At 43.3% G+C, this 21,090-nt stretch overlaps 1 protein-coding gene across 5 annotated transcripts in view; it reads left to right on the top strand.

Moving 5' to 3' along the window:
• The window catches only part of Araf (A-Raf proto-oncogene, serine/threonine kinase), a 55,659-nt gene that overhangs the window by 32,667 nt on the left and 1,902 nt on the right, over positions 1-21,090 (top strand). Inside the window, exons 1-14 of one of the 5 annotated variants that reach the window (XM_029533984.1) lie at positions 11,289-11,456; positions 11,949-11,994; positions 12,778-12,933; positions 13,096-13,199; positions 14,280-14,382; positions 14,472-14,626; positions 14,744-14,842; positions 16,144-16,285; positions 16,386-16,413; positions 16,505-16,644; positions 16,741-16,943; positions 20,111-20,287; positions 20,377-20,423; positions 20,858-20,976. In XM_029533984.1, the coding sequence (XP_029389844.1) occupies positions 12,838-12,933; positions 13,096-13,199; positions 14,280-14,382; positions 14,472-14,626; positions 14,744-14,842; positions 16,144-16,285; positions 16,386-16,413; positions 16,505-16,644; positions 16,741-16,943; positions 20,111-20,287; positions 20,377-20,423; positions 20,858-20,976 (1,413 nt within the window). In that variant the 5' untranslated portion in view covers positions 11,289-11,456; positions 11,949-11,994; positions 12,778-12,837. The other 4 variants (XM_021188722.2, XM_029533985.1, XM_029533983.1 and 1 more) reach the window with 4 other exon arrangements.

A 21,090-nucleotide genomic window follows, 5' to 3' on the forward strand; every position in this document is an offset into this window, starting at 1 on the left:
AGTCAGCTATTGGATGGAACACAGGGCCTCCAATGGAGGAGCTAGAGAAAGTACCCAAGGAGCTGAAGGGGGCTGCAACCCTGTAGGTGGAACTACAATATGAACTAACCAGTACCCCCTGAGCTGGAGTCTCTAGCTGCATATGTAGCAGAAGATGACCTAATCGGCCATCATTGAGAAGAGAGGCCCCTTGGTCTTGCAAACTTTATATGACCCAGCGCAGGGGAAGGCCAGGGCCAAGTAGTGGGAGTGGGAGTGGTAGGGGAGCAGGTGCGGGGGGGGGGCAGTTATAGGGAACTTTTGGGATAGCATTTGAAATGTAAATAAAGAAAATAATAATAATAATAAATGAAAAAAAAGTGTTTATCTAATCTTGAATTAACATTGGTAAGTGGGGTCTATTAAGAAAATTATCTGTTTCTTTTAGATTTTCCAGTTTGTGAAGTACAAGTTTTAAAAGTATAACCTTGAGGTTCTCTGGATTTCCTTGGTGACTGTTATATCCATTTTGTTTCTGATTTTGTTCATTTGTGTACAAATGATTTGTTCTCTGTCTTTTAGGGTTACTCTATTTTGTTGGTTTTTCTCAAAGAACCAACTCTGATTCTTTGTATTATCTCGTTGCTTCTGTTTTATTGACTCAACCCTGAATTTGATTATTTCTTGCCATCTACTTTCCTTGGGTGTGATTACATTTTTTATTGTTGTTCTAGAGCTTTTAGTTAAGTTGCTAGTATGAGATCTCTCCATTTTTTTTAATGTTGGCACTTAGTGCTATGAACTTGCCTCTTAGAGCAGGCTTCATTGTGTCCCATAAATTTGGGTATGCTGTATATTTCTTTTTATTGACTTCTAGAAAATCTTTAATTTCTATTTATTTATTTATGTATGTATTTATTTATTTATTACACTCCATATTTTATCCCCCCCAATCCACCCTCTGACTGTTCCCACATCCCACACCTCCTCTCCACCTCCTGTCTCCATGTGGATGTCCCCACCCCCACCCCACCTGACCTCTAAATTCCCTGGGGCCTCCAGTCTCTTAAGGGTTAGGTGCATCATCTCTGAATGAACACAGACCTGGCAGTCCTCTACTGTATGTGTGTTGGGGGCCTTATATCAGCTGGTGTATGCTGTTTGTTTGGTGGTCCAGTGTTTGAGAGATCTTGGGGGTCAAGATCCAAATTTCTTTCTTTCTTCTTTCCTTAACCTACTTCATTGAGAACAGTTGTTCAGTTTCCATGCATTTATAAGCATTCTGTTGGTACCCAGTTTTAATCCATGGTATTCTGATAGGATGCAGGTTGTTATTTCAATAATTTTGTATGTGTTGAGACTTTCTTGTTACTTAATATGTAGTTAACTTTGTAGAACATTCCATGACCTTCTGAGAAGAAGGTATATTCTTTTGTGTTTGGGTGAAATGTTCTGTAAATATCTCTTAGGTCCATTTGGTTTAGAAAGTCTGCTAGCTCCAGTATTTTTCAGTTTAGTTCGGTTTTTGTCTGGATGACTTGTCCATTGGTGAGAGTGGTGTGTTGAAGCTTCCCATTATCAGTGTGTGAGGGTTAATGTGGGGTTTAAGCTGAAGTCATGTTTCTTTTACAAACTTGGGTGCCCTTGTGTTCAGGACATAGATGTTCAGAACTGAAATAACATCTTGCTGGATTTGTCTTCTGATGAATATGAAGTGTTCTTCCCTATCTCTCTTGAGTAGTTTTGGTTTGAAGTCTATTTTGTTAGATATTTAAAATGGCTACACCACCTTATTTCTTAGGTCCATTTGCTTGGTATATCTTTTGCCAACTCTTTACCCTGAGGCAATGTCTCTCCTTGATGCTGAGGTATGTTGCTCGGATTCAGCAGAAATACAAATCCTATTTTCACATCCACTCTGTTAATCTGTCTTTTTATTGGGGAATTGAGATTATTGATGTTGAGCTATATCGATAACCAATAATTGTTGATTCCTGTTATTTTGGTGGTGGTGGTGGTGGTGGTGCAAGTGCACATGTGTGTGTGTGTGTGTGTGTGTGTGTGTGTGTGTGAGAGAGAGAGAGAGAGAGAGAGAGAGAGAGAGAGAGAGAGAGAGAGAGAAGCACTTCCCTTATGATTTTGCTGAGATTATTCCTTGTGTTTTCATGGGTGTATCTAACTTCCTTAGGTTGAAGTTTTTTCTTCTAGCACCTTTGTAGACATTGTTTACATTTAGAATTATAATGGAATATCTTATTTTCTATATCTGTGGTGACCCAAAATTTTGCTGGGTATATAGTCTTGGATGGCATCTGTGGTCTCTTAGAGTTTGCAACACATCTGCCAGACCCTTCTTGGCTTTTAAAGTTTCCATTGAGAAATCAAGTGTAATTCTAATAAGTCTCCCTTTATATATAACTTATTCTTTCCCCTTTACACCTTTTAATATTCTGTCTTTGGTCTGTATGTTTAATATTTTTATAATTATATGGCAAGGGGAGTTTCATTTCTTGATCAATCTATTTGCTGTTCTGTATGCTTCTTTTTAAATTAATCATTCCATTTGTTTACATCTCAAATGATATCCCACTTCCCAGTTACCCCTCCACAACCCCCACAACCCACATCTGCCCTCTCCCCCTTCCCCTTTCCCCACCCTCTCCCACCCCACTGCTCCAGCATCCCCCTACACCGGGGCATCAAACTTCCACAGGACCAAGGGCCTCCCTTCCCATTGATGTCAGATAAGGCCATCTTCTGCTACAAATGTATCTGGACCCATGGATCCCTCCCTGTACTCTAGTTGGTGGTTTAGTCCCTGGGAGGACTGGGTGGTGTGGCCAGTTGACATTGTTCTTCCTATGAGGTTGCAATTCTCCTCCACTTTCTTCAGTCCTTCTGCCAGCTCCCCACCAGGGTCCCTGAGCTCAGTCTGATGGTTGGAACCAAGTATCCGCATCTTCATTGGTCAGGTGCTGGTAGAACCTCCCAGGGAACAGCCACACCAGGTTCCTATCAGCAAGCATCTCTTAGAAACAGCAACAATGTTGTACCTTTCTTTATAGGCATCTTCTTTAGGTTAGGAAAATTTTCTTCTATAATTTTGTTGAAAATATTTTTCTTGATCTCTGTGCTTGGACTCTTCTCCTTCCTCTAGTCCTCTTATTCTTAGGTTTGGTCTTTTCATAGTGTTGCAGATTTCCTGGATGTTTTGTATTAGGAGTTTTTTAGATTTAACTTTTTTTTGGACATATGTATCAATTTCTTCTATTGTATCTTCAACACCTGAGATTTTTTTCACTCCAATCTCTTGTATTCTGTTACATGATGGTTACATCTGTGGTTTCTTTTCAAATTCTTTTTTTTCTCGAGACAGGGTTTCTCTGTGTAGCTCTGGCTGTCCTGGAACTCACTCTGTAGACCAGACTGGCCTCGAACCCAGAAATCCGCCTGCCTCTGCCTCCCAAATGCTGGGATTAAAGGCGTGCGTAACCACGCCTGGCCCTTTTCAAATTTTTTTTTCAAATTTTTGAAGTTTTCATTTCCAGGATTTCCTCAGTTTGGGTTTCTTTGTTGATTCTCTTTCTATTTTAAAGTCTTGAACAGTTTTATTTGTTTCCTCCCACTGCTTGTATTTTCCTGAATTTCTTTAAGGAATTTCTTCATTTCTTCTTTAAGGACCTCTATCATTTTTATAGAGTCAATTTTAAGGTCTTTTTTCTTGTGTTTCAGCTGTGTTGGAATATTCAGGACCTGTTGTGGTAGGATAGCTGGGCTCTCATGGTGAGGTATTTATTTGTTATTGGTTGTGTTTTTATGCTGTTGTCTAGGCGTCTGATTTGAGGTGATCATAGGTCTAGGTACTGATTTCTGGATTTGTCTTTGTTAGGTGGGTGTTTTGTTCCTTGGTTTCTGTTTCTTTTCTGGATTTTCAGAGTGTGTGATGGTTGTGTGTGGCCTGATAAAAAATCCTCTTTAGACTTGTCAGTTGTGACTACTGGAGATTTCAGGTAAAATGTGTTTCTTGATATTGGGAGGTGACAGAAATAGGGATAGGCTAGGGTTCTGAAGGAGTTCACAGGGGAAAGGAGAACAGAGTGTTCAATGATGATCTGCTTATTTTGTCTCTTTGGAATGGGGTGGGGAGACAGTGAAGAGAGGTCACCAAGAAGCTCTGCTATAGCACTGGGAATTGGATCTAGAGAAACTGAAGGAGAGAGGACTACTTGTTGCCCTGATACAAGTCGACTGTGGGGTTAGCAGGGAGTCCCTGCTGGAATTCGGGACTGGGATAAAGTAACAAGTGGGGAGAAAGTAATTAAGGAGGGAAAGTCTGTGGAATCCATAGTAGATGGCCACAGGGGGCAGGGAAGGTTGCCATAGGTATTCTGCTTCAGAGCTCAGGATGGGACTGGGGGATTGGATCTGGGGGAACAGAGGGAGCAGAGAAGATCTGTAGGTAGCATACCTGGTTTTCTAACAGGCATGGCTGTGGTTTAACAGAGGATATCTGCTGGAGTTGGAGGCTCTGGTCAGCAACAAGTGAGGGAAGGGAGGTCAGAAGAGGAATATCCATGGGATCCACATTAGATGGAAATGAGTGGGGTGCACATGGGGTCGGTGTAGGAAAGCATGCCAGAGGTGTGTGCCAGAGGTGGGGATGAGACTAGGGATTAAATCTGAGGGAATATAGGGAGTTCAGAAGAACTGCAGGCAGCCTACCTGGTCCTCTGGCAGGCATAGCCCATAGGTTAGCAGTGGGTGCCTGCTGGATTTGCCTGGGCAAAGTGAGTTGGAGGAGGGAAGCCAGGAGGAGATCATTCATGGGATCCACAGATGTATGTGGGATGGGGTGGTGGGATGAAGGCTGCAGATGTTCTGCTATAGATCTGGGGATGAGACTGGAGGGCTGAACCTTGTGGGAGGAGGGAGTGGTGAAGGTCCTCAGTTGTCTTACTCATTTCCCTGGACTTGCTCAGCTGGTGTGTTCCCAGTGAATGTCTGCTGGTGCTGGAGGCTGGGATAGTGGCACAAGTTGGGGGATGAAAGTTTGGAGGAGAAGGTTCCTGTGATTAGCTGGGGAGTGGGTCAGAAAGGAAAGGGAGACCACAACAGCTTCTCTGCCACAGAGCTGAGGGTGATATTGGGGGGTCATATCTAGAGGAACAGACGAGAAGTAAAGATCTGAGCAGTGAAGTCTTTAGAAGGTGATTAGGATTAGATATTAGGGTGACTAATGGTGGCCTTATAAAAAATAAGAGAGGACAATGAGATGGCTTAGCAAGTCTGAAGCACTTACAACACACACACACACACACACACACACACACACACACACACACACAAAGGCATGCGCCACCATGCCCAGCCCTCACATTAATATTTTTTAAAAAGTATAAGGTAGGTTTGGAGAGATGGTTCAATAGTTAGACCACCATCTGTGCTCTCAGAACTAGGTTTGATTACTAGCTCCTATATGGCAGCTCACAACTATCTCTAACTCCAGTTCCAGGGGCTCTGAAGCCTTTTCTGACCCTAATGGGGACCGGGCACCTACATGGTATGCTTACATATATGCAAGAAAAATACTCGTACACATTAAATAAATATATCAATAGATAAATAAATCTTTTTTAAAGAGACTAGGGAATTAAATCAGAAGACATACTTGCACACACCCACACCCACACCCACACCCCCACACCCCAATACTCACCAATATGTAAGTCATCATCATACTGCATCATACTGGATAGACCCTTGACCTGGGGTCAGGATTATGAAGCTCTATCTATCTATCTATCCATCCACCCATCTGTCTTAGTCAGGGTTTCTATTCCTGCGCAAACATCATGACCGAGAAGCAAGTTGGGGAGGAAAGGGTCTATTCAGCTTACACTTCCAAGTTGCTGTTCATCACCAAAGGAAGTCAGAGCTGGAACTCAAGCAGGTCAGAAAGCAGGAGCTGATGCAGAAGTCATGGAGGGATGTTCTTTACTGACTTGCCTCCCCTGGATTGCTCAGCCTGCTCTCTTATAGAACCAAGACTACCAGCCCAGAGATGGAATCACCCACAAGGGGACTTCCCCCCTTGATCACTAATTGAGAAAATGCCCCACAGCTGGATCTCATGGAGGCACTTCCCCAACCAAAGCTCCTTTTTCTGTGATAACTCCATCTTGTGTCAAGTTAACACACAAAGCCATCCAGTACACCATCCACCCACCCACTCATCTACTTACCTACCCACTTATCTAGATAATCTATCGTCCTTTATTCTTTCTTTCCTGCTTTATTTCTTCTCTCTCTTCTTTCCTTTATCTCCCCTCCCCCCTTTCCCTTCTTTCTGTTTTGTATTTTGAAATACAGCGGCCAGGGTGGCCTTGTACTAGCTATATTATCCAAGCTGGCCTCAAACTTGTGATCTCCCTGCCTCTGCTTTTCAAGTATATATACACGCAGTCTGTGATGTTCTGTTATTAGTAATAGAAAGATTAATATATGTATAAATAAATATAGAATAAATCTGTCCAAATATGATAAGGAATTTTTTTTAAGTTACACATCTATTTTTTATTTCTATTAAAGCAATATTATCGGTATAAGATTTTGGTCCACTTGTTGTCCTGGTACTATTCAAGTTTGAATATTTTAATTTAGTTTCTTATATCTAACATGAGAACTGCGTATTTTACATGAGAAAATTAATATGATTTAAGTAGGTGTGCTCCTTACTATTTCTCATGTACAGTAGCTCATCTTTCCTTCTGCTCCCCATCTCAGTAGCTGTTCATCTCTTCTCTCACACCCAGCAACTTAATTGAAATTAGAGCATCAGTCACTGTACTGAGTAATCTCCAATTAATGTCAAATCTCCACATAATTGGTCATTTCCATGGTAGCTTCAACCACTCTGATCATGTTTATACTTCCCAGCACCATTTGTAAAAATTCAAGTGTGAAAGACATTCTAAAAACTCCAGAGTCAACATCTGCATTGCTACTTATAGTCATGCAGTGATGAAAGGTCCCTGGACAGTGATTGCTTCGATTTCAGATCTACTTCCTTTGGGTAAAGCAGTGACTTGGTAAGCAGCCCTGGCAGGAAGGCTACCCTGGACATATGTTTATGTCAGCCAGTAAAACAGTTGTTTTCACCACATTAGTGAAGTCACAGCCTGCAGCTTTCAGAATATCACCCATGGTTTGTCTTTGTTTTTGTTTTTGTTTTGTTTTTTTTTTTTTCTTTTTTTTCGAGACAGGGTTTCTCTGTATAGCCTTGGCTGTCCTGGAACTCACTCTGTAGACCAGGCTGGCCTCGAACTTAGAAATCCGCCTGTCTCTGCCTCCCAAATGCTGGGATTAAAGGCGTGCGCCACCACGCCCGGCTGCTGATCACCTTTCTGATTATGGATGACGTGCTAATCTTTCCCTCTTGAAGACCCTCCAGAAGAAGAAACGATGTTAAGTAACTACACCCACTCTTTTCACCACTGACTCAGGAAATTTCAAACTCAAACCACAATAAAATATTACTGTATACTGAACGGAATGTCCAACATTTAAGTCAGATATAAATGGAAACAGGTGCACCATCACTTGAAATAGCTTGGCATTACATACTAACTTTAAAGAGAGGCAGTCTCCATGAGGCAAGATACAAATATGTGTGCACCTAAGCTCAAGGGCCATCCATAAGGATTAATGAAAGGTTTCTCCAATTATTTCAGTTGGTATCCTTATTTGAATTCCAGTAAATGTGAACAATGGGAGCTGATTTCTCTCTCTCTCTCTTTTTTTTAAGATTTATTTATTATATGTAAGTACACTGTAGCTGTCTTCAGACACTCCAGAAGAGGACGTCAGATCTTGTTACAGATGGTTGTGAGCCACCATGTGGTTGCTGGGATTTGAACTCCAGACCTTCGGAAGAGCAGTCGGGTGCTCTTACCCACTGAGCCATCTCACCAGCCCGGGAGCTGATTTCTAATATCCATGAGCAAATAACAAATACTAACTTCATAAATGAAAAGATACTGAAAGTACTCACAAAAATTAGCAAAGCCTCTAAGTGTTTGCTGATCAGAGAAAATGACAGATAAATAACTCAATAGCTTTTCAGAGCAAGCATTTCTAATCAAATGCTAGGTCCCTGCTCATAGCATAAGATTCTAATTAGGATGAGTCATTGTCCTTGTGTGTCAAGTCATCTAAGACCAACAGACACTTAACCAGCTGACAAGGGTCCCAAATTCAAGCTGGGACTTGTTGCCCCAGCCACTGAGGGTGATGTGAGCAAACAATCCTCAGATGCCAATCCCTTTGGAGGTGACTCAGTTGCCACAAGCCTCCCTGCTCACCGGTATACCTTTCCCAGGGCATCAACATTCATTAATGTTGAATTGCATCTTTATCCAAGCTCGGGAAATACATTATAGGTTTAGCTAGCTCCATAGATTTCTTTTGGGATCAGGCAAAAACTGATGTAGGGAGTGCATACCAAGTCAACTGTTTTTTCTGCTTTAGCCTGTCCTCACCTTTCCATTTGCACTGCTAGAAAGCTAACAACCTAATAAAGTCTGCATGCTAAATGACACTGCAGAGCCTGCCGCTTCCAGAAGTCAACCTACAGTGCAGAGTTTTGCTGCCTAGGCTATCATGCTTTAACGCAATAACAAGCCAAGCATCCTCATGTTTGTAATCGTGAATTCATGAGTGTCCACCTGTACATATATGTACATGTATATAAAAACAAGGGGTCGACTTCCAGTATCCTTCAGGTGCCATCGACTTTGTTTACTATTATTATTACTAATATTATTATTTTGTACGTGCACAATGGGGTACACAAGTGCTATAGTATATATGTGGAGGTTAAAAGACACCTTTGTGGAGTCAATTTTTCCTTCTACCTTTTTGTGGGTTCCAGGGATCAAACTCAGGTTAGCTGGTCTGCAACACAAGCACCTTTAACCACTGAACCATCTTGCTAGACTTCACCTTGATTGTTGAGACAGAACCTCTTCATTGCCCTGGAGCTCAATACTACAGCTAGATTTGCTGGTAGCCAGTCTCAGGGATCTTGCTGTTTCCTCCTCTCACTGGGATTACAAACACAGATCACCACACTTGGTTTATTTTTATGTGGAAAGTACCTGAGTACTTCACTCATGCTTATGAAACACCTACTTTACCAACTTGAGCCGTCTCCCTAGTACCCAACAATGAAGAGCAAGAACTAATCCATTGCTGCAAGAACTAATCCAGTCTTGCACTAAAGATGTCAATCCCCATGAAAGGCCCCACCTATCAGTATCCATGCACTGGCTACCAAAATTCCACCATGAATTTTGACAAGAACAGGCCACGCCAGGCGTGGTGGCGCATGCCTTTAATCCCAGTACTCGGGAGGCAGAGGCAGGCGAATTTCTGAGTTCGAGGCCAGCCTGGAACTACAAAGTGAGTTCCAGGACAGCCAGGGCTACACAGAGAAACCCTGTCTCAAGAAAAAAAAAAAAAAAAGAACAGACCACATCCACACCATAGTAATAATCTCTTTACTCTTTCCCCAAATGGCAACTAGTTTGATTTATTTCACTGTAGACTGGTTTTTCCTGGCTTAGAATTCCATTGAAACTATAGTATTACTCTTTAGTGCCTGTTTTTTTCTTCTTCTTTTAAACTTAGGTCTAGGAAATTCATCTATGCTGTTCTATAGTTGTGATTGCTGAGTGTTCTATTATGTGACCATTGTCATAGTTTGTGGTCTATTCTTTTGTTGGATACCAAGGCTGTTTCTAGTATATTTGTTTTTAGTTTTTACATTTGCTAATACAAATAAAGCTAATCTGAATATGAACATACATATTTTAGTGTGGATATGTAACGGGTTGTGGTTGGCTCACCACAGCCAATTTAGGGCCTCTCTCTTAACTCTGGTTCAGTGATGTCATATTGGTAGTTTGAAATAGCCACTGTAGGAATCTTTATACCACAACTGACAAATGTTACAAATTATAACTGTTTTCTTCTCGAAAAGCTGGTTGTTAACATTTACCAGCATACCATGTGGGTGTATGTTTTCATTTCTCTAGAGTAAACACTTAGAAATGATGTTGTTGGACTACATGATTGATTGATTTTCAAATTATTTCTTGTCCTGTTTTTGCAGAGAATTGAAAGAAAGAAATCTTATCTTTTTATAGAACCAACAGACTCAGCCCATTACATACAGATTCTCAAAATAACTACTAGCTCGTTTTGAAGTAAGAAAACGTGACAGTACCATTTGGGACACAGAGTTTCTCTTAAATTCATCTAGTAGTCAGGGTGGCCATCTGTTACTTAACTTTATCCAAAGGAAAACCAAGACTCATATCTTATAAGAAAGGAGTAACAACTTTGAGCTGGACACATAGAGGAAGTCTGCATCAGACAGGGAGATAGGGGTGTTGTTACATTTGAAAGAGATGGTTTCAAGGACCTTAAGGAAATTTTTCTGTGGTTGTAAAACTGGCAAGAGACTGCCATACTCTTTGGGGAGAGGTGGGGTGCTGGGAATTTAACTCAGGGCTTTGTGGTTCATTCTCCTGTTGAGCTACAACCCTAGCTTTTAAGGAAGATTTATATATATGTATCTCAAATGGACAGAGAAAATACAAGTTTTCTGAAGGAAATGCTCCAAGAAAAAGAATTGTAGGTACATACACATGTGTGTGTCTGCTTTTTCTTATTCTGATGCCTGGGTAAATTCAGCTTAAGAATTATATTCATCCTAAAATATGTCCACAAATGGCTGCCACAGGATTGCATTCCAGAACAACAATCCCTTCTTCACCTAGCCAGCTGTGGTCTGTCTTTCAAATTCCTCAACCCCTTTCTTCTCTCCCTAAAGCCAGACCTCCAGCATGGATCCGCTAATTAGCAAAAGTTATGACTACAGTTTCTTAGAGCTGGTAAATACTAAACATCATTTAGTCTGAGTCCACCCTGTTTTAAAGACCATCGAATTAAGATATATGGAGAGTTCTTTAAAATGTGCTTTTTCAGTACTAGCCAAATTGCATTTAAGGGTTTCTCTTGCTCAGATCAGTCTTAAATGGCCAGAAAATACAAAACTGAAATCGAGTCGTGCCTCTGACACTCACACCAAAAAAGGACAAGCTTCTTTATTCTGTAGCACTGTTAGGGTTAAAGTCCTTAAAACGCAGTAGTCGCCCTGACTGCGCCTGCGCGCCAATCAGGGCAGGCGAATTTGCCCTAGAGACAGCCGTTTGAGCCCACCCCTCCTAATCCGGAACACGACCCACATTCCGCTGGCCCTGTCTTGATGGGCATGATCATACTCCAATAAGAATGGAGAGACGAGTCCCTGAGAGCCAATAGCAGAAGGCCTAGGGACGGTGGCGGTGGACTGAGAGAGGAAACAAGAAGACAAGCCCAAGATGGAGGCGGTGGTGGTGGTAGCTGTGTGACAGGTGAGGGCAGGCCCGGTAGGGTTCGGGTTTTGGAGCGGCTGCGGGACCCGGGTATGAAGTCCGGACCAAAAGCTCAGCTCCAAGATGCTTCCGTCTGAATCTCAGCGTTCTCCCGCCCGGAACCAAAGGAGTGGTTTGACCCGGGCGAGACCGTCGTCATCGACCGTGGGAGTGGATGGAGGAGTCGGCCTGCAGGCTGCAGTGGTGGTTTCGCTTGCTGCGCGTGGCAGTGCACCTGCACAGAGCTTGAAGCCCTTGGGGAGGGCGGGACCGAGCCAAATTGGGTCTGGGGTCTGGGGCTTGGGGGCGAAATTCCAAGGTGAATTCTTAAACCCCTTAAAATGTCTAATGACGTTTCCTCAAGATGTCCAGGAGATGCAGCTCTCTCCCATGGTTCCTTGTTGCCCTTAATATTCTACGCCACCTAGGAAAATGTCTGATGATTACCCCATTATCCCTAGTTCACCCTAATCTCTTTCCATGATTTCACAGTGCGTTTACACCAGTAATCTGTTTGTGACCCCTCAGTAGTTATCAGGTACAGTTTTTGGAAGCCCTTCCCCCACCCTTACCTCCATTTTCTTCATCTGGACACCATTGTCTTCCTTTTCCTTTCCTCTTGATAGTGTTTTCTGATGAGCCATCATTGCCACTGCATTTGATTTAGTGTGTAATGTGGTCTGTTATCCAGCTGTTTTTCACAGTCTGTAGTGACTCTTATTACATCTCTCTTTAGTATAGTGTATGGTGAACCTCTGAACTCTTCAGGGTCTGGTGACCTCTATTAGCTATCTGACAGTACCTTTGATTCTACCATTAGCCTTATAGCTCATGCTCTGGAATGGCCACAGTGCCTTTTAAGGTCATTGGTACAGTCTTCATTTCCTTCAAACTAAAGACAAGGTCTGATGATCCTCCATTTTCCTGTACCCTGTCTGTGACTGCTTTCCCTATAGTGTCTGATCACCCATTCTCTCAAGCTAAGACAGCCTGTTCATTTCCATTGTGTGCCTGAGACCTGTGATTTTTTTCAGTGCAGTACATACTGACTTCCCCATTAGTCTCTGGAAGAGTCTTGTGTTCTGCACTGTCTAGAACCGTGTATACTGTCTCCTCACTGCAGTGAGGCTCAGATCTTGGTACTCAACTGTGAGATAAGCAATAGGAGATTCTCAGCAGGGAAGGGTTAGTGTCACTGGGCTGTTTCATGAAAAGTGGGATTCAGGGAACAGAGGGAACTTGGAATTTTGTATGTCCTCTGCCATTCTGCTTTCAGGCTGTCATTACTAGACCTCTGAATTTTTCCTCTGCTCTCTGCTAGGAAGCCTATGGCAGCTGCCCAGTCCTACCTCAGCCCATCTTGAAAACAATCTTAGGCAACATGGAACCACCACGAGGCCCTCCTGTTAGTGGGGCTGAGCCATCTCGGGCAGTTGGCACTGTCAAAGTGTACCTGCCTAACAAGCAACGCACAGTGGTGAGTCACTCAGGCAATACTGGCAGGGGTTCCAGATAGTCCTAGTGTGGGATCAGAAGGGTGGCAAGGGTTAGGGAATGACTACTGCAGAGGGAAGGAATAATTGGCTAGGGTAACTATTGGATACTGAAGACCCCAACCCCTGTACACACACACACACAGGTGACTGTCCGGGAAGGCATGAGTGTCTATGACTCTTTGGACAAGGCCCTGAAGGTGCGGGGTCTCAATCAGGACTGCTGCGTGGTGTACAGACTCATCAAAGGGTAAGTATGGAAACCCCATGCCATTCACTAGGTCCCTACACACCTCCCTTCTTCACTGCCATCTTATTCCTCCTTATTTATCTTGGAGTTTTCCATTATCTGAGGTAATCCAGGTGACATCATTCGTTTCCCTTTACTGACCATTGGAAGGTCTGCAATCCACTCAGCCCTCAAGTCTGTCACCTTCCAGAGATCATCTGTTTTGTTCTTTCACCATTTTTTTTTTTTGTTTTTTGAGACAGGGTTTCTCTGTGCAGCCCTGGCTGTCCTGGAACTCACCTTGTAGACCAGGCTGGCCTCGAACTCAGAAATCCGCCTGCCTCTGCCTCCTCAGTGCTGGGATTAAAGGCGTGCACCACCACGCCCGGCTCTTTCACCATTTCTTGAAGTCACCAGCTCTTTCTTTTCTCATGGTCCCCATACAACCGTGGAGTTGGTCTTCATTGACCTTTCTATTCTTGTGTTCCTTGGTGCCTTAATGTTTTGGATGGAGTTCATGTTTTCTTTTACCTGTTTCAGTGTCTCATCAGCCCCCTTCTCAGGTGCTGGCTTACTACTCCTGAGATGTAGTTTCATTTGCCTCTCACCACATGGTTAAGATCATGGATTAAGTCTGGGGGTGGTGGGTATACCTGTTATCCTAGCGCTTGGGCGGTTCGCCTAATTGCTTGAGCCTGTTTTCTCATTTATAAAGTGGGAGTAAGAATAGTGACTAACTTTATTTTTTATTTGAAATGTTACCCTTTTTATGTGTATGAGTGTTTTGACTGCATGTATGTGCACTGTGTGTGTTCCTCATGCCTATGGAGGCCAGAAGAAGGTTCAAGACCTCACCGGAGTTAAGGATGGTTATGAGCCACCGTGTGAGTGCTGGGAACTGAACCCAGGTCCTCTGAAAGAAAAGCAAGTATTCTTAACTGCTGAGCCCTCCTCTCTCCAGTCCAAAAGTGACTAACTTAGTGAGAATTAAACATGTGGGAGAGTGGTTCGTGGATGGGACTGAGAGGAACTTTTGGAACTTCCCTGTCTACTGTGGTCCCAGTCTACCATCACTCACACTCTCTCCCATATTTCTTGCAGAAGAAAGACAGTCACTGCCTGGGACACAGCCATTGCGCCTCTGGATGGTGAGGAGCTCATTGTGGAGGTCCTTGAAGATGTGCCACTGACCATGCACAATTTTGTAAGTCTAATGGGGATGGTGGGGGAGGCCACAGTGTGGACAGAGAGGGCCTTCAGTCAGGCCTGCACTTCCCTGCTTTGTGGCTGCAGGTACGGAAGACATTCTTCAGCCTGGCCTTCTGTGACTTCTGCCTTAAGTTTCTGTTCCATGGATTCCGCTGCCAGACCTGTGGCTACAAGTTCCACCAGCATTGTTCCTCCAAGGTCCCCACCGTCTGCGTTGACATGAGTACCAACCGCCGACAGTGAGCCCAGCCTGGGGTGGCTTGAGGGATGGGGAGGATAGAAGCCCAAGTACAAGGGCTTACAGTCAGCCAACCTATACTCACATCCTTCTTGTTTTACACCTTTATGTCCTCAAGGTTCTACCACAGCATCCAGGATTTGTCTGGAGGCTCCAGGCAGCAGGAGGCTCCCTCAAATCTCTCTGTGAATGAGCTGCTAACCCCCCAGGGTCCCAGGTAGGGATGTCGTAGATGAAAGGCCAGGGGGCCAGTGAAAGAAGGATTGGAGGACCCTGAGAGATTATACTTTCATTTGTTTGTTTACGTGATAAATACTATTGAGTACCTACAAGTGTTAAATAAGGGCATGGGATTGTGGGATCATTGGTAAGGCACCCAGTCACTCCAGGTTTCATTTTGTTTCATCCGGGAAGAGGGGGTGAGACTTCCCTAGTGGGTTCTGAAGAGGATTAAGAGTTGAGATATTTGCAATGCTTAAAGCAAGATCTGATACAGAGTAAATGACAAGTCGTATTATTCATTACAAGTGTATATATAAAATCATCTAGTTTGTTCATTTCTTCCAGTATAACCACACCCCAGTCTTTTCTCTTTGAAATAAATGTTACTGTATCAGAAAGTACTTTTATTTCACTTATGTTGGATATGATAGCATATAGTTTTGCATAATATATAAAAAGTAAGGTTAATGTATTATTATTTGTAGTTATGAGTGTATGTGTATTGATTTACCTGTGAATTTAATCTCAGGATGGTGAAAGTAACAGAAGAATGTTTTTCTGTAAGGTATAATTCATGGGAGGTGGAGGCAAGACGATCAATAGTTCAAGGCTACCCTCCACTAAGTAGCAAGTTCAAGGCCAGCCTGGGCTACATGAGACTGTCTTAAAACAGTAAAAAAGGTGTTTTGTAACGTGATATATGTATAATCGTTATATGATGTGTGTAATGTGTATTACATAATATGATAATATGTGTACTGAAAACGTTGCCATTTTAATATAGGTAATGCTCATTATTATAAAATAAATAATATATTTGAAAAATACATGTCATTATGATATGTAATAAAAAGTCATATCTTACCCTTTCTCCAACTATCTTTGTCCTTCATTGTTCCTTCTTTAGACCTTTCTCCCAATATTACCCTTTCTGAGAACCTACTCCTGACTCCCCCAGCGTCACTTTCTGCCTCCTTCATTTTATTTTCCTCTTTTTGTGCCTATCACTAACAGGCACATTATATATTTGATTTTTTTTTATCCTTCTACCTCTGCTAAAAATAACTCTACAAGGGCAAGAGCTTTTTATTTATGGTATCCACAGTTTGATCTCCTCTGTTTAGAGTTGAATCTGGCACACAGGAGGCACTCAGTAAATGTTTCTTGAGCAGATGATTACTGGTATGACCAACAGACATGTACTGTTTGAGTAAACGCACATTCAGGGTGGTGGAGTTGGGCTTTCTTTGCTTTTTAGTTCCTTCTGCAGCGATTTCACAGCCTTTTCTCTATTAGCCCCTTTGCCCAGCAACGTGACCAGGAGCACTTCTCATTCCCTGCCCCTGCCAATCCCCCACTGCAGCGCATCCGCTCCACATCTACTCCTAACGTCCACATGGTCAGCACCACAGCTCCCATGGACTCCAGCCTCATGCAGGTGGGTGTCAAGGAGGTGATAGTGGGGAACATGGAGCATTGCTTAAAGCCATTACTATTGTCATATCCTCACTTTGACTTCTGCTCCCACCTCCTTCCAGTTTACTGCTCAGAGCTTCAGCACCGATGGTGAGAGAACCCCCACCCCTTTCTGCACCCTGAGCTCTCTCTGCCGTACCACCCCACTTGCCTCCACTCACAGCATTCTGTACAACCACAGCTGCTGGTAGAGGTGGTGATGGAGCCCCTCGGGGTAGCCCTAGCCCAGCTAGTGTGACTTCAGGGAGGAAGTCCCCACATTCCAAGTTACCTTCAGAACAGCGGGAGCGGAAGTCCTTGGCAGATGAAAAGAAAAAATTGGTATGCCATAGGAAATCCTTGGGGGCCACCATAGCCTGAGTGCTATGACTGAGGGTTGTGGGTAGGCCCCTCTGATGCCACCCATCTGGCCCACAGAAGAACCTGGGGTACCGGGACTCAGGCTATTACTGGGAGGTGCCACCCAGTGAGGTACAGCTGTTGAAGAGGATCGGGACAGGCTCTTTTGGCACTGTGTTTCGGGGGCGTTGGCATGGCGATGTAGCTGTGAAAGTGCTCAAGGTGGCCCAACCTACCGCTGAGCAGGCCCAGGCCTTCAAGAATGAGATGCAGGTGCTCAGGTGAGGTTGCTGTGTATGTAAGTGGGACAGGATGGTGGCAGGCAGCATTTAGTGTTTGGGAAAAAGCCATGCTGGGGTACTTCCTGGGTGTGTACTCTATTTGTGCCATGTTGGAAGTATAATTAGGCTCAATTTCTCTCCAAGAGATGACCCTTTCCCCTCTAAGCAATGGGCTGATGATGAGGACAATGACAATGATGTTTCTTTAGATTAACATTGCTATTTGCTGGCTGTGAACTAGATCTAGCCATAGGTCATTCCCATGATTATTTAACACATGAAGATTTTATGTAATTCCAGCTCCAGGAGTGCTCATATCCGTCCGTCCTTTTGCTGAGTCACTGCTATAATATTCATTGTGTTGTGGGCTTGTTGTTATAATTTTATACTTATAATTTGCTTTGATGCAAAGAACAATATTAATTATAGTCATATTCTATAGTCCCATTGTGTAGTTATTATAATTGATGTAATTAAGGTATAATCAACACTGTATTAATTCATTCACACTGAAAAAAACCAGGGTGGCACCATTTTAGCCACTACAGTTATTATGTAGCATAGTACTTTGTGCCTTTATTTTATAAAAGCAAGGTTGTATAGGGTGTGTGTGTGTGTGTGTGTGTGTGTGTGTGTGTGTGTGTGTGTATGTAACCCAGGGCTTCACCATATTAAACATATGTAATACCACTGAGCTATACTCCCTGTTATCAGGAAGGTATAATTTCTGACAATCTGAGGATACATATATGGGCTTCCCCCTCTATCAGATAAACACAATGGATGCCACAATAAGAAAACTTATTTTCAGCTCATCTCTGTAAAGTTTGATGATTTGAATATGCAATAATTTGCATTCTATTTATTTTATCTACTGGCTTCCCACTATTAAGAATCTTTATGCTGCTGAGGTGACTCAGCACCAAGACTGACAACCTGAGTCCATTCAGTCCCTGGGATCTATATGGTAGAAAAGAACTGGCTCCTGAAAGTTGTCCTCTGTTCTCCACATGTACACTGTGGCAAACATGCTCTATATACACAGATAATCACATACAAAGGAATCTTCATATTTGCAGGGAAGATAGCTCCATCAGTAAAGTGCTTGATATGTTTGTGATTGAGTTTAGATTCCCAACACCCATATAAAATGTAAAAAGCTGGGTGCAGTGGTGCACACCTGTAATCCTAGCACTAGAAAAGCAGAGACAAGAGTGGATTACTGGTGCTTAGCCAGTCTAGGCAGTTGGTGAGGTCTAGGTTTAGTTAGAGATTCGGTCTCAAAAAATGAGGTGGAACACAATCAATGGAGATAGATAATCCAACATCAACCTCTGACTTATCCACCCATGCACATGCATAAGTAAACACACAGTCATGTATGTGTGCCCATACAAAACAGTGTGGAGAGTGATTGAAGAATACACCTGACATTGACCTCTGGTCTCCATTTGTATGCACAGATGTACATGTACATGCATACCTATATATTACCTCTGTTTGTCTTATCTCTGTGTCTCTGTCTGTCTCTCTGTCTCTGTCTCTGTCTCTCTCTCTCTCTCTCTCTCTCTCACACACACACACACACACACACACACACNCACACACACACACACACACACACACACACACATCCCTGTGTCGAGAATGATGGTGCATGCCTGTAATCTTATTACTTGGGAGGCTGAGGCAGAAAGAACAACAGTTTGAGACCAGAGCTGGACTGATAATGTAGTAAAGTACTTACCATGTAAGCATGAAGACCTATGTTTGATCTCTAGCACCCATGTAAAAGGCTGGGTGTGGCAGCACAGGCTTATAAGCTCAGCACTGGAGAAACAGATAGGAAGATTCCAGGGGCTCATCAGTCTAGACTAATTGGCATGCCCCAGGTCCCAGTGAAAAATCTTCTGCCTCAAAACAAGTTTATAAAATAAGTAAATGTATAAACAAATCGAATAGATCCTGAAAACAACATCCTAGGTTGACCTCTGGCCTCCACTTAAGTCGGCATATACATGTCACACACACAAATACATAGATTGTTCAAACAATCTGGAGTATGTGATGAAACCTAGTCTCAAAAATATTTTTTTTTGTGGTAGTACATGTCTGTACTCTTAGCACTTAGGCTGAGGCATGAGGATCAGGAATTTGAAGCCAACCTATGGTACATTAAACCCTGTTTCAAAAACCAAAACTAATCCTTGTGTGTAAGTATGTATCGTCAGTGGTAGAGCATGTGCTTAGCATATGAAAGGTTATGTTCCATCTCAAGTATCAAAACAAGAAGGGAATGTCCTGGTGCTCTGTTGTCTTCTTTGATCTAAATATTATCCCTGTTGTTTGCATTTGTGTACTCAAACTGTGGTTAATACTTATATAAAAGAATGTGGCTTTCTCATAAACTATATTCCATGAAGTAGACCCAGGTACCCAGAAACAAACTGGAAGTTTCAGAATGTTTACTGTTTGTTCAGCTGTTTTAAGGACCATGCAGACCGTTTATTCACCCTTTGTGACATCCTCAGAAAGCCGCTGCTGTAATGATAGCAGTTGTATGGTTTGGGAACAAGAGGACCAAAGTGGTTACAAGTCCTCTTCAAGGTTGTACAATGAGTAACTGGTAAAGGTTTGGTTTGTAACATGGTTTCTGACTCCAGATTCTTTACCTCTAAACCTCTCAGTGATTAGTAAACTATCATCCTCCCATGTCACACACATCTCTATGTCTTGAGCCTATCTCTTCAGTATTGATAAAGAAGGTTGGCTTCCTACTTTGTTATCTGTAAAATAGCCACTGCTAGGTATGGTGGCTAATGCCCATGATCCCAGTGCTTGGGAGGTTGGGTCAGAAGGATCACTGAGAGTTTGCGGCCTGCCCAGGCTACTTAGCTCCAGGCCAGCTTGGTATACAACATGAGACCCTGTTTCAAAGACAGAAGAAAATAATAAAATAAAATAGAATTTTGTTGAGGAAGGTCAGAACATCCACCTCTACTCAGCTCCCAGAAGCCCATCGAGTCTCACAGATTGGGATCTGACAATATTTGGCCCTGAGTACCGTTAAAGACAAGGTAAAATCGCTTTTCCTGTTGCTGAGTAAACACATGACCCTTGTTCTATTTCTTGACCCCCTTCCCCCAACCTACCCTCCCTGCCTACAGGAAGACACGACATGTCAACATTTTGCTGTTCATGGGTTTCATGACTCGGCCGGGGTTTGCCATCATCACACAGTGGTGTGAGGGTTCCAGCCTCTACCACCACCTACATGTGGCTGACACACGCTTTGATATGGTCCAGCTCATTGATGTGGCCCGGCAGACTGCCCAGGGCATGGAGTGAGCCTCACATTTTAGAGACTTGGGGAGGTGGGAGGGAGAGCTGAAATAGTCTCCAGACAATTCACTACCCACTTCCATTTCCACAGCTACCTCCACGCCAAGAACATCATTCACCGAGACCTAAAGTCCAACAGTATCTACCTGCCCCTGGCTGGGATTGGGGGTGGATAGTAATCAGAGTGGTAATTTAAAGGGATGATTTGGGGGGTAAGATTCTGGAGGTGAAAAGGGAAGGGCCTATATCCTGTGTTTTCTTGCCAGGTAATAGAGCTGTACCTGGTGAAGGGTACAGCTGAGATCAAGTGAGATGTAGTAGTGGTAGATGAAATTACAGGGAGCTCATGGTCAGTGCCCCAGGCATGACAACTTTAGGTGTCATCTAGGGGACTTACTGTTTTTGGGTCACAATGGAACCAAGTGGGGGTCCTGTCAGTCGTAGATAGTATAAAATGGGGGTGGCTTCTGGCAAGAGACGTAACTCACTAGAACAGGGGTTCTGAGAACCATCCAGAGAAGGTATGAGGCATAGCTATTGGGATTCCTGGTAATGGCCCTTGACCCTGCTGGATATCTTCCTACATGAGGGGCTCACAGTCAAGATTGGTGACTTCGGCCTGGCCACAGTGAAGACACGGTGGAGTGGGGCACAGCCCTTAGAGCAGCCCTCAGGGTCTGTGCTATGGATGGTAAGTTGGGCCAGGCTAGATGGGGAGCAATGGAAGATGTGGACTTTTGGATTGGGACATGCTGGGCAAAGTGGGGATGTCTGTGCCAGGTGGGAGTATCTGGACTGCCCATGT

Source organism: Mus pahari, chromosome X, assembly GCF_900095145.1.
Source record: "Mus pahari chromosome X, PAHARI_EIJ_v1.1, whole genome shotgun sequence".
NCBI lineage: Eukaryota > Metazoa > Chordata > Mammalia > Rodentia > Muridae > Mus > Mus pahari.